This window comes from Chelonoidis abingdonii, chromosome 8 (genome assembly GCF_003597395.2).
Source record: "Chelonoidis abingdonii isolate Lonesome George chromosome 8, CheloAbing_2.0, whole genome shotgun sequence".
NCBI lineage: Eukaryota > Metazoa > Chordata > Testudines > Testudinidae > Chelonoidis > Chelonoidis abingdonii.
In genome coordinates, this window is record NC_133776.1 from 75,616,421 (window position 1) to 75,630,942 (window position 14,522).

Genomic DNA, 14,522 nt, shown 5'->3' on the forward strand with positions numbered 1-14,522 from the left:
AAGATTTTAGTGAAGTTTAATTGGGACATTCGCACCTATTTATGAGTATCATAAAAAACTTCACAGTTAATCTAACTAAGAATATAACCATTGCAAATATAACATAGGGTTAAAAGTGCAATTGCCATAGATTTCTTTGAGATTATCCCAGGTACTGCAGACATTTGGGAAAAATTACTTTATTATTATTAGTTACTTAATTAATATTGTTCTTTTACCTTGACCACAAATCAGATGCAATGAAAACTACCAAAAATTTCTTTGTTGATAGTATACACCTTCCTTAGAAGCAGAAATTGCTAGCTTCTAAAAAAGTTTTCCAATGAAGAATGATGTTTGACCTGAGCCTTCATGGTCCTTCCTGACATCAGCAGTTTTTTCAGTAAAATGTGCTGCTAGGGGAAGAGGGATGGTCTAATTCAGACCAGATCAACTCATATTGATGAATACATCATATCAGAAACTAAACCTTCTCAGAATGTATGTCTGAGCAGCATGTGCATGCCCATACACACACGCACATACTTTCTTAGAAGGGACAAAACTCTACATGATTTTGAAGATACAGTAATGCAGACAATAAGAAATTCTCTGCAAAATTCTCTCCCAAATCTAGCATCAGCCCTTGAAGCCAAATCAAAAGAATGTTTAGTAAAAATGTACATAGAACTCCAGGTTGCAGCTCTGCAAATTTCAGTAACCAGAATCTGTTTAAAGCAAGCAAAAGACACTGACAAAGCTTTGATGGAACAAGACTGTACCATTGTAAGTACAGGCATTTCTGCCAATGTGTAGCATTGAACAATACATTTTTTAATCTATCTAGAAACAGTCTGGGAAGACACAGTATAACCCATCGTGATTCTTAGCATAAAACATAAATAATCTAGCTAAATATCTGAAAACTTTTAGATCTGTTTAAGTAATATGTGAGAGCTCTTCTTGCACCACAGAATGTAAAACAGATTTCCCCTCATTAGAATGTGTCTTTGGGAAAAAAATACTAGCATATTAATTGTCTGATTGAAGTGAAATTCAGAAATCACTTTTGGGAAAACCTTATATTTACAAAAAGATATAAATGGTGGATCAGCCATCAATACATTTAGTTCATTCACCCATCTGGCTGATGTTTGGCAATAATGAATGCCTTAAGAGAGAAATATACAGAGAACTCTCTGCCAAGGGTTCAAAAGATGGTTTCATGAGTGTAGGTAAGGCCAAATTAAGATCCCAAGGGAGTACAGGATTTCTTACAGGAGGATACACATTAGACAGCCCCTTCTTAACTGTATTATGCACATACAGCAATCTACAATCAACCAAAATATGGTAAATTGATATAGTTGCCAAATGAACTTTCAAATGTGAGTTAGATAACCCCTCTATTTTTAAGTGCATTAAATATTCCAAAGCGCAAAATCTGGAAGCTGAGACAGGAGAATCAGATTTTCCCTGCATCCGAGCCCCAAATCTAGACCATTTCAAATAATAACACTTTCTGGTAGAGAGCTTTCTAGAATTAAGCACTACAGTTTACACTGACAAGGAATGTGACTGTTCCTTCTCAGATGAAATCGACAGAGTCTGTCAAAGGGTACGTCTTCACTACTGGCCAGATTGGCGGGCAGCAATCAATCCAGCAGGGGTCGATTTATTGTGTCTAGACTAGATCCAATAAATCACTTCCTGAGCACTCTCGTCAACTCCTGTACTCCAGCTCAGCGAGAGGCGCAGGCAGAGTCGATGGGGGAGTGGCAGCAGTCGACTCACCATAGTGAAGACACCGCGGTAAGTAGATCTAAGTACATTGACTTCAGCTACATTATTCACGAAGCTGAAGTTGCGTAACTTAGATCGATTCCCCCCCACCCTCAGTGTAGACCACACTTAAGAGTAGACAGAGTCGAAGTCTGATTGCCCAAGCCATCAGGATCCAGATGAAGTATCCTGTTACTGAGGCAGAAGGTCGTGAGACACAGGAAGACATGGAAGATGCAGATAGTTGAAACAGAATTGTCAACCACTGCTGACACAGCCACGCTGGAGTAATCAGAATTATCTTTGCCCAGTTCTAACACATCTTCCTTACCAACTTCTGGATTAATGGAAAGGGAGGAAAGCACAGAGAAGACCTCTTCCCCAGTGCAGAATGAAAACACTCAAGATGGATTGACTATCCCTTCCCACTCTTGAGTGGAAACAGCAACACTTTCTGTGGAATTGTGTAGCAAATAGGTCCACCTCTGGCTGACCCCAACTGGAAAAGATGCCCTGATTCAACTGATCCTTCAGCACCATTCATGCATCTGACAGTTGTCCCTGTTGAGATGATCTATAACCACATTGTTTTCTCCTGTTAAATTCAGGGCCACTGGATAAATGACCTGGAGAATACACTAGTCCCATAATCTGATTGCCTTTGTACAGAGATGAGTGCAGTGAGCACTGTTCCCCCATCTCCCCACCAGCTGTGTGTTGACATAATGCATAACAGATGTATTGTCTATTAGTACTTGAGGGAAGGAGGAGTGCTCTGAGGGCCAGACTAAGCGCTTAACTCCAACACACTGATGTACAAGCCTCTCTCCTGAGAAGTCCAGTGACCTCAACCTGTAAGATGACTAAGATGTCTTTCCACTGACACATCAGAAGTTACCCCTCACTGATGGTGAAGGGGGACTGAACTGGACATCTCTGAGAACATATGGTCTAACTAACTACCATGTCAATGAATCCAAAATATTTCAGGGCATGCTGACTAACATTTGTAAATTGTCCACATTTGGTCTGTAGACTTGAGATATCCAATGCAGCATTGGCCTCATTCATAGACATACAAACAGAGTCACATAGGTAGCAGCTGTCATGATACCTGTGAGATCCAGAAAGAAAATTACATTTTGAGTTTGATGTATTTGAATGTTTAAAACATATTGAACAATTTTTAAAAAATCTGTCATCTGGTAGAAGAGGTTTTCCCTGCCACCAAGTACCATATGGAGCCTATGAATAAAATTCTCTGAGTTCACACAGAGGTTTACTTTCTCACATTCATAAGTAATTCCGGGTCTAAAAAAAGTTGTAAAAGCAATGTAGTTTAACAGATCTGTGTGAACAATGGCCTTAAAAAGCCAGCCATTCAAATATGAGCCACTACCCCAGAAAGGCACTTCATAAAAACTCTTGGTGCTTTGGACAGGCCAAAAGGAAGCACCTTGTAATGGAAATGGTATCATATCACCACAGAATGAAAATACTTTTGATGACTGTGTCAAATAGAGATATGAAAATATCCATCCTTTAAATCGGGAGTCACAAACCATTCCCTAGCTGAAAGCAAAGGAATTATGGAGGCCAGAGTGAACATGAAACAAACTTCCAAATGTTCAGGTTTCTTAAATCTAAAATTGGAGGAACTGCTCCCTCCTTTTCCTACACCAGAAAGTATCTAAAGCTTACTCAGGTGCCCAGATACCTCCTTGACAGCCCCTATCAGAAGCAACTTTTGCACTTCTGAATGTAGACTAGCATCATAGAAGGTTCCCTGAAAAGGCCAGGTTAGGGGGAAATTAAAGAGCATAGTTTCTTAAACTTTAATGACATAGCCCTTCTCTATAATTCCTAGAACCCATTTGTCCAGTGTAAGAAGCCTCATTTGCTGATAAAAATGGGCTAACCAGCCTCAAAACAGAAGAAAGGAAGGGACTTAGCTGACTGGTTCTTAATTTTTGATCCTCATATCAACTCTGAGGCTTCCTGTTCAACCAAGATGAAAGGGAGAGAGCAGTTTGCTTAGATTTAAGCCTTGATTTAAAAGGCTTCTCTCAGTGTTGGCTCTGGAAAGATGTAGCCTGCTGTGATGTTGTAGACATCTCTGATTTGATGAAAAATAAGCTGAGAAAGATGGCAGATAATGCTGTCTCTGATAAGAGAAGGAAAGAGCAGAAGGCCTTCTAGAAGAAATCAAACCCAAAGAGCAGGACATCCATCTTGTGTCCTTCACTTTTTTCAGCCACTCACCCATCTTTTCACTGAAAAGACCATCCTCTTCAAAGGAGAGATCCTCCACTTTAATTCTAGTACAGTAGAACCTCAGAGTTACAAACACCAAAGTTATGAACTGACCAGTCAATCACATACCTCACTTGGAACCAGAAGGACCCAATCAGGCAGCAGCAGAGACAAAAATAAAAGTGCAAATACAGTACAGTACTGTGTTAAATATAAACTACTAAAAATATAAAGGAGAAGTAGCATTTTTCTTCTTCACAGTCAAGTTTAAAAGCGGTATTAAATCAATGTTCAGTTGTAAGCCTTTGAAAGAACAACTATAATGTTTTGTTCAGAGTGACGAACATTTCAGAGTTACGAACAACCTCCATTCCTGAGGTGTTTGTAACTCTGAGGCTCTACTGTATCCAAAGCAAAAGCAGAGGACTGTCTCCTCAGAATAACTACAGAAGTCAGTGCTCTAGCAGAAGAGTCTGAGGCATCAAATGGAGCCCTGAAAGTGTGCTTTGCCACATTTTGACCTTCCATTATAATCACATCTGCCATTCTCCTTTTGTCTTCCTGCAAATCCTGCACAAACACTGCCATGTTCTCCCACAGATGGAATTGATAGTGGGCCATAACTGCTTGGTAATTTGCCACCTTAATACCATGACAGGAAGAAGAGAATACCTTTCTCGCTAAGGAATCCATCCTTTTCCCTTCTCTGTCAGCTGGAGTGGAAAGTGCTTGTCCAGACCTCAATCTACTACTGGCTGCAGGCACAGCCAGTGAATTAGGTACAGGGTTTATGTGAAAATATGAAAACCCCTCCAAGGGTATCTGTTGTAATTTGTCTGCCCTTTCGAAAATAGGCTGGTAAGAGGCAGGGGTGGGAGCAAGCGATCTTAGTGGACTGCAGCTGACCACTGAGAATTGGTAATGACATCCTACTCTTGAAGGTAGTTCCAAGAATGTTGCACACCGAATGGGAGGTTTCCCCCACAGGTACTGAAGGGAAGTTCAATGTGGACGCCATGCAGTCCACCAGGGCATGAAACTGCAGAGCATCCGCAGAAGGGGAAGAGGCAGAAGCTCATCTGGTGACAAATCAAGATCATCATTTGTCTTCAAAAAAAAAGATGTCATCTTCTTCCCCAGATGGAGTATGTGGGCACCCCTGTCTGATAGAAGTGGATCTGAGGTTTTCTCCCCTGCTAGATCCTTTACAGATGAAACATCAGGAGGACACTTGAAAAATTTCCATGGTGGCCTCCAATAACCCCAACAACAGGTATTTGGGAACATATATGCAGGAAGAGGGCCAAAAGGCAGCATGCAATAAGGGGAAACAGGTCTCTTTATTCTTCCTTTATCCTACTCTGGAAATGCATCCAGCCTCAGATCCATAATGGACTGCACCAGAACCAGCAATGGACCCGGAACATGGAGAGAAATAAATGGAGACAAAGTTCTTCATTGAGACCCTGTAGGAATCTTAGGAGGAGGAAGAGATACAGATAGATCCAGAGAAAAATTAATAATCTCCCATCTCCTTTTTTCAGGTGAAGATGATGCAGCCCTCAAAGCTTGTCTCTTCCTTGAGATCATCTGTTTCTTACTCAAATCTGAGGAATGCTTGGAAGCTGAATGGTGCACGTCAGCCACCAAAGTACAAGTACTCCTCTGATCCAAAAATGTACCTGGAATCTGAACAGGGGTCAAAGCTGTATCTGAACACCTGGATGGCACAGGATCTGTGAAATGAAACCCCATGACTTTCTTTTAACTCTAATATATTATTTCTTTCAACTGTTATTAAATGACCTAAGAGTCTGTAGTGTGCATGGTGAGAGATATCAAAAGGAACATGAATTTATTTTTAATTTGGGAGTTTTCAATATTTCTGAAGTGGAACATTCCCACAAAATAAAAATTAAATATTTCTTGTTTCACAGAATGTCTTGAACATGTTGTGAAATACTGGTACGTTGACAACACAGCCAGTGCGTGAATTAAGATATCCTATCATGAAAATTTTGAATAGGTGTTGACATACACTGTGCACTTTCTGTATTTCATACACACTGTGTATTTCAGCTTCATGCCCTTTAGTGCTTTTCTTATTCCTTGTACACTTCATCTGGATGCTTTCAGTTTAATTGTTGGAAAAGTTCGGTCTCAAGAGAGAACATCCTTCATATAGCATGGTGCCAGTTGCTGTTTCAGGTGGTCTGCACCTGTTTTTACTCTTCCCCTCACACTTAAATAACCTACTCCTCCTTTGGCAATGATTAATTCAAACTGTATAAAAGTCTGTTGTCATCTAATGAAATGTGTTAAACAAAACAGCTAATTTTTCAAGTGCCTCAACTTTCCAGTCAACTGTAAATATTTCTGTCACTTTCAGTAGAACTTCTATAGATACCTCAGCTGACAGAAAAGATGCAAAATCCCCATTTACCTTTAAATAATATAGGAAGAGTTTTTTTCCAAAAAAAAGGAAAAAGAAAAAGGAAAGTAATAGGTACCAGATTCACAGCTCTGGAGACTAAACTCTCTGTAGAAAAAATAGAACATATCCCACAGGGCTTTGTCTAAGTGCCTAGAGAGTGCTAGAGAGCAGTTTCCAGAACTGGGCAACTAATTCAGAGCAAATCATTTTTTCAACAAATGTAGTTCTTTTTCAGCTCCAAATATAACCATGAGCTTGTCAAACTATCCCCTGATTCCATTATTCACATTTATACAACAACTTTTTCTTACAAGATTTTTACTTTGTTGTTCAGTTGTGAATAGTTCACTGAGAATATCTGATACTTGATATTCCAAATTTTTGCTGTGATGGTTAGTTGTGACTGGCCAAAAGACACAGTATTGTTTCTGTTTAACTCAGTCAGGAAAAAGCTGAGGCTTTACACCTCTCAGGGTAAGGGAGCAGTTTTGACAAAGGTAGGGAACAAGATTACAGTACTAAATAAAATTTTAAAACTTTTCTAGGAAAGCACAGGAATCTTTGCTAGAAAAAATAGGCTACTGCGTGATTTATTGGTTGGCTTTATTATCTGGGTGGGATTTTTAAAAGTGCTTATCACTGACCTAAATGTACCCCAATGACTTCATTAGGAACAGAGGTAGGCTTTGGCTTTTAATAAACTTACCCTGGGTGCAAGTTTAAATTCATTTTTCTCTTCATATAGTCACATATAGTAACTGCAGGCTCATGCATGATCCTAGTTGCAAAGGTAATGGCCAAATATTCTTGTCTAGCTCCTTTAATTATATCAGTGATAGGGTTCTGGGGAAGAGTTTGGGAAGCCTATTCTCTGCTGGGTTGAGCACTGACCTGTCCCACACAAAAGATACCATCTCCACTTGAGCTCAAAGTTCACTTTAATATCTGCAAATATTTGTGGAAAAATTTTGTGAGAAATTTGCACAGCTCAGCCAGTTTCCTTTGCAAGAGCCCACCAAATAATTTCAAATAAACTACAAAACAACCCTTACATATGGTTTTCAGCCACATGTCATATACTGGCTAGTATGTATAACCACAACAGTCATCCACCAAAGGGAACTTCAGAACTGTTCAATTCGAGGATTAAAAGCCCCTCTATAATTGAGAATTTATGCTGTTTCTCCTCTAGCAAGCTAAAAGTTATGCACGTGTTCAAATACCCTGAGGAATCAGGAACTATATGCCAGCAGCCGCAGTTTTATTACTTGCTACTGACCCTACTAAAAGTGAACTGCCAGCATGAAGGTGAAAATCTCTGTAATCTATCACTAATCCTCTGTGCCATCTGGTGTCCTGACACCTTTGTGGTATTTTTATTAACATAAAATGATAATCTGTAACATATATTATACAGATCTGCATATACAGATTGCCATACCATAACAACAACTGGGCTACATGTATTTTAAAGCTATTTTTCTCTTCAAGAGTAACTCAATCAAAATTATTTTGATTAAAGTATATATTTTGTCTGTTTCTGACATCATTCTATACAATGGGAGAAGAAAATGCCTGAAAGTTGCTTATTTTAAAGGGTATTACAGCAGTTACTGATAACAACTAGGATAAACTCTTATTGTTTGTTGTGCTGAGATTTTACATTAGTAACTCCAGCAGCTGAATTTTAGTTAGTTAATTTTCATTTTGTTACTCCTCTAACTGTGTCAGAATGCTCAAATTTGTATAAGTTATAAAAAGGTGTATGTCACAAAAAAACATGTTCTATACATGTCTTCAATAATAATTTCTTCATTGTCTGAAAATTTCCAAGTTACAGCAAAGCCGGCATTTTATGGCGTGTACAGCTATAAATCATTTTTAAATCATGATGATATTACTCAAAACAGATGTGAAAACATATGTTTGCCACGGTTGTATAAAGTGCTTACTTGTCATACTTAATAAATGTTGATACTTTTATTTAACTACATTCCTTCCTAATCTTTTCACTGGTAAATATATTTTGCCTTGCTAAAGGCAGTGGCAGTGTTTGAAAAATGAAGCTCACTGTTTATACAAATGATATCTGTAGTATTTACTGAGCAGTTCAACATATATCACCTCTTCTATTACTGCCACACCCATATGTGCTAAAACTATGATCTCACAGAGAGGCGTGACATGCTGCTCTCAAATACATTAGTATAAATTACTGTGTAACTTCTAAAAATCAGCTAATTTGCAGATGCACAAATTCTGCAGTTCATTTTTCATGTTATATGGCAATGTGTTGTCTGTGTGCAAGAACCTAACCTTTGAGAATAAAGTTCGTGTTAAGGATGAGATACTCTAAATGAGGAATAAATATTGTGACATTTACATAGCACAAGAGAAAGGCCCAGGCTAGAAAGTTTAGGAGCTTTCAAAAGCCAATCATCATGGATCGTGGATCACTATAGCTAAAGTAAGATACAAACCTCCACTCAATGGAGATTTCACCAGGAGCTATAAAATAAACATGGAGGCCAATCGCCATGCTAGATGTGAATTAAGTTTGGAATTATTTGGATATACAGTATTGCCAACATTCATAATTTTATCCTGAATCTCATATTTAGTATTTTTCATAAAGTCCCAGCTCCTGGAGTCATGGGATTACAGGAGGTTTTTAACTTTTTTTAAAAAGAAGTTTCTATACTTCATGGTTTCAGAGAAAAGGTTGAAAATGTGATCCAAGTGCACCATAAATGAAAAGGCAATAAAAATGACCTCTCACCTCTTTTTAAAAAAAGTTATAATTTTTGAGCTAAACTCAGGAATTTTGGGGAGGGCCTGAGTCAAGATTTTTGAATGGATTGGGTAGATAGTAGTGATCTGGAATTTGTGTTTGCACCAATCTCTAAACAGCAATTTCATCCTAAACATCCTTCAAGCACTTGTATATGATACATGTGTATATATGCGGCACTTAGTGGGTGAAACAAAGCAACACTACATAAAAATGTAAGACAAGAAATGAAGATTACTATATAAATTGAAACTTCATGGGAAGTTGGCTAGGACATTGGTGTTCATACCCTTGTTCATGCAAAAAGTTACAAGGGATATTAAATGACTATAGAAAGTCTGGATTTGAGTTTAAGTTCTTAGAATGAATTTTATATGGGATTTGGGTTTGGGGGTTGACGTTTTTGTAGTTCATTAAACTATACAAGATGTGGTCTGCCTTGAGTGACAGACAACTGCTATCAGTCAAATATATGATTTGCATCTTGGAGCCTCATAGGGCGTATTGCACTGTTTCACTGAAAAAAATGACTAAACATGTGGCAGGAAACCATGCATGCTTCAACAAAATTAAAATCAACCACACTTCCAGGTTCAGACTAAAATATTCATCTACGTAATTACTGAAGTAAAGGCAGGTTTCAGAGTCGCAGCCGTGTTAGTCTGTATCCGCAAAAAGAACAGAAGTACTTGTGGCACCTTAGAGAATAACAAATTTATCTGAGCATAAGCTTTCGTGTGCTAAAGTCCACTTCATCAGATGCATAGAATGGAACATATAGTGAGGAGATATACATATACATACAGAGAACATGAAAAGGTGGGAGTTCTTAGAGTTGGTAGGGGAACTCCCACCTTTTCATGTTCTCTGTATGTATATGTATATCTCCTCACTATATGTTCCATTCTATGCATCTAATGAAGTGGACTTTAGCATATGAAAGCTTACGCTCAAATAAATGTGTTAGTCTCTAAGGTGCCACAAGTACTCCTGTTCTTTTTGAAGTAAAGGCAGTGTGTTATTTTAAGAAGGAAGGTGTAGTGCAGCGGTTCTCAACAGGGGGCAGTGCGCTCCCTCGTCTCCTGCTACTGCAACGGGTTGAAGCTGCTCCTCAGCTCACAAGCCCCCTTTGCTCATGCAGATGGTAAGAGCCACCTGGGCATGGGACCAGGCTCTGTGTCTGGCAGAGCCCACAGGGAACAGGGACCACAGGGGAGTCCTCCCAGCATACAGCCCCTAGCTACTCTTCTCTCTGCACCCAGAGCTACCCCCTTCCCACACAGCCCCTCGCTACCCCTCCCTGCACCCCTTGCTACCCCCTGCCCACACACAATCCCTACTTACCCCTCCCTGCACCCTGAGCTACTCCCCTGCCCACAAACAGCCCCTAGCTACCCCAGCACCCTAAGCTGTTTTCAAACTTTTTGAGGTGAGCCCCCCAATTTATAGTTATAATTTTTGGTTGCGTCCCCTCCCCCACAACCCAGGCGGGCTGGGTGGCCTGCTGAGGTGAGTCAGGGGGTGCAGTGGCACTCCCTCCCCGGACCTCGCCATGTGGAGCTGGCTTGAGCCCCATTGGCCCACCCAAAATAGAAGTCAAACAACACCTATGCCCAAGGGTTACTGCCCCACCCCACCAAGGGTTGCTACCCCCCCCCCCTCCTGGAGCCCTGAGTCCCCCCTGTCCTGCTGGGCCCTGGAGTTAAAAAGGCTGAGAACCCCTGGTGAAAGTACTATTTAGCTACTGGTGTTGGTTTGTTCAACACTGCCTACACAAATGCAAACTGTTAGGGAAAACAACAGTGAAGGACTTAAGCATAAGGGCCCAGGGGGCATATGAACTCAAGGTATTCCATGAACTCATGACAAGTTCTCAAATGAACTCAATAGGGCCCATCATTGGGTTCCTTGAGGAACAACTGCAATGACTAGAGAAACATCAGAAAATGCATGAGGAGGAGGAAAGGGCAGTGACCACTAGAGAGACATAGATCATTAAGGTAAGAACATGCATTCTGTCCCCCAGGGTAGAAGAGGTCAGAGGTCTAAAGAACCTCTTCTCCCTGCCTGCCCTGACCCAGCACCGCTCCCAGAAGCAGCCCACAGGTCCCTGCATAAGACTGAAAACTGCAGAAGCCTCAACTCTTTGTTGACATTAGCAGTAGGGGGACCTAGTTAACATTTGCCAACAATGTCGCCCCCAACTTGAGCAACTGAGTTGACTGCTATGACTTTCAGCAGAAAACAAACATACTGCCTAAAAAGCATTCACAGAAATTAAATTAATATGCACAAGTATTAACACTGAAGGTGCTTCCACACTCACTCTGTAAAGGAAAAGAAACAGTACCAAAGAGCTAACCAAATATTTGTAGAGAATTATTCATAATCAATTAATAAAATTTAAAAGATTTGCCAAATATTTCTCCAATAATGAATAAATACAAAGAAATACAGATCTTATTGTTTATACTTCCTAAGCAGAAATACGGCTAAATTCATTGGATACCTTATTTGTTGCAAATTGTGTTTTCAGCTCTATAAATATAGCGTGTTATGCCACTGAATATATAGAACGTGGGCAATGCAGGTAAAGTGCACTATTAATTTCCTTACACATGCAGTATAAAAAACAATAAATGATCCTACCTTTCTCCTTTTGGAGTTTTTTTAGATTGGTCCCAGTATCTTGATCAATGAGTTCTCCTTCTCTGGTGTTGGTCAGCATAGCTAAAAAAATCAGAGTGCACAGCTCTGTAACACTGCCCGTGGAAAAAATTGCCAAAATACAAAATGAAAATATTAAATGATTTTTTTTCTGCCAATATTCTGGCAATTTTGCATTCTTATATAGTGAATTCTTAAGTGGCGGGCCATTTTTTGTCATCTACTAAACTCAAAATCTTCAACATTTACAGCAAAGTATTAACATAAACAGCAAAAGCAAATTTGTTTAAGTTAATTACACAAAGACACCAGAACAGAAGAAAAATTACCACTGGGATGAGTGCAATTTCCTATAAAATGCTCAAATTAACTAATTACAAAAGTGCTTCACAGAAATCATTTTGGGGAAAAAATATGTTTAATAGATGAGAGGATTTAAAGAATCAGTAATTATCTATAATGCAGCTAGCTTAAGAAAGAAATACAGCACAGATAGATGGTTAGTAAACCAAATTGATGGATGACAACTAAAAGACAATCCTTTTTGATGTTGAGAGAGCAATTCTTTACTTACCACCTGGAAAATCAGTGAGACATGTTAAGTTTATGATTTCAGGATGCTTACTTTCTTTGTTCTTATTTGATTAAAACATTAACTTCTCCACAATTAACTGATTATAGAATTTGAAATCACTCCACATCAGGAGAATTGCTAAGAACTTTATGTTAATTCTTTACACAGTGTTTAACTGGAAACAGAAAAAGTTAAAAAAAATATTTATATATCCTTCTAAAACCAGCACAATATGGGCAAACATCACTATTAGACATAGAAAGATATTTTGGTGCAGCATAAATTTAGGTGTGGCCTCAAAGTTGTTTTTTTTTTGGCAACAATACCATAGTTAATAATACCTAACACTGTTGGACCACAGAGGATCGCCAAGTGTATTATTATTAATAATCATTTATATAACAATGGCATCAAAAGGCCACAATCTGGATCAAGGCCTCATTGTGCTGGGTGCTGTACAAACAGATGAAGAGACATCGCCTTCACTGGAGAGTTTTACAAGCATGAATTAATTGTCAATAATATGTAAAATGAGGAAATATTATCCTATTGTACAAATAAGGAAACTGACATGCAGAGGGATTCAGTGATTTGCCCAAGGTCAAATGGCTGTCTGTGGGAGAGCCTGATCTTATGTTTCCCAGAACTGTGTTTCACCCACAGGGCCATCCTTCATCTAAATAATGCACAGACCCTGATGCCTATAGTGAAAATAAAAAACTCTTATGACAATGGAAAAATGTGGGGGGGGTTTCCTTTATTATAGTCATGATATCATTTGCTGAGTACAAATGTACATTTAGAAGGATGCCATGAGACGTGTATGTTATATCATAGTAGGGGCAATACACTGTGACATTGAGTTGATGTGTGCATGACATATAGTCATGTGATTGGTCACGCTTTCTGCAGTAATGAGCAAGTATGAGAAGAACAGGCAGCTTTATATCCTGTATTCTAATGCCTCTCTAATTTTCTGAATTATAAATGACGCTTCACAGAGTCAGTTTTAAAACTAACACTATCAATTTTCCTTTAGTGAAGTATTTTTCACAGCACACTTCTCAAATCCACAGAATAGTTGTCTGAGTGAGGGGAGGCTGGGAATAATAAAGTACCAACCAATTCTATCTGGTGTGTTGTCAAGCTGGGATGGAGAGCTGGACACACTACTGCTCTGATGTGAAGAAGCATGACTCCCAGGCCTCTGACTATCTTCCAGGGATGGAGCAGGAGAAGGGCTGTCTTGAATCCTCTCCTTAAAACAAAAAACAAAATAGTGGCTGTTAAACTGGGCAGTTTGGTTTCATTTACTTTATATATGCATATTAGTTCCAGAATATTAGAGAGACAAGGTGGGTGAGGACATATCTTTTATTGGAGAGCTTGTCTCTCTCATCAACAGGAGTTAGTCCAATAAAAGATATCTAAAATAGCAAATCTCCTTCTGAAGGTAAATTAATTCTGCTCCTTTTGAACTCACATTCAAAGACCCAGTACAGTCTTGCATACATATAACATCTGGGCACCATGTAACCACATAGGTATGACACCCTTATCAGCATGACATAGCAGCTACTGTGTGGCTATTCAATTACTTGGAGTATTTTTTATTTTGTTACACTTTCATTCATATTAATACAAAAATGCATTACTAGTTTTATCTGTATCTATAAATGATACAGAAGAGTCAAATTTCAAACACCAAATTCAGATTAAATTGGCAATTTCAGATTCATATAAATACTAATACTAAACAATTGTAAATTCATAAAAACAATCATTGGTCTGCCTGAATAACTTTCATTAGTCCCCAGTAAAGCTGCATCAGCCAGATTTCCAAAGCCATGCATGCAAAAGTGCACAACATTTCAGTGTAAAGACAAAATTTCTCTAAAACTCTAAAAACGGGCTTTAAAACTCACAGGAAGAATCAAATTGTCTTGAATATTGGTGTGCCACATCAGGATTTGGAGTTGACTTTCTGATGCAAATTTGTTGTCACCTAGCCAAAGGGTTCCCAAAATAACCCTCCTCCCCCG

The 14,522-nt window shown here is 38.9% G+C and overlaps 1 protein-coding gene across 3 annotated transcripts in view; it reads right to left on the reverse strand.

Moving 5' to 3' along the window:
* DACH2 (dachshund family transcription factor 2) overlaps positions 1-14,522 on the reverse strand; it is a 526,494-nt gene that overhangs the window by 55,202 nt on the left and 456,770 nt on the right. For all 3 annotated transcript variants that reach the window (XM_075068738.1, XM_075068737.1, XM_075068736.1), the window contains 2 exons: positions 13,603-13,738; positions 11,889-11,969 (listed from right to left, as the gene is read on the reverse strand). In XM_075068738.1, coding sequence (XP_074924839.1) covers positions 11,889-11,969; positions 13,603-13,738 — 217 coding nt within the window. The remainder of the gene's footprint in view (positions 1-11,888; positions 11,970-13,602; positions 13,739-14,522) is intronic.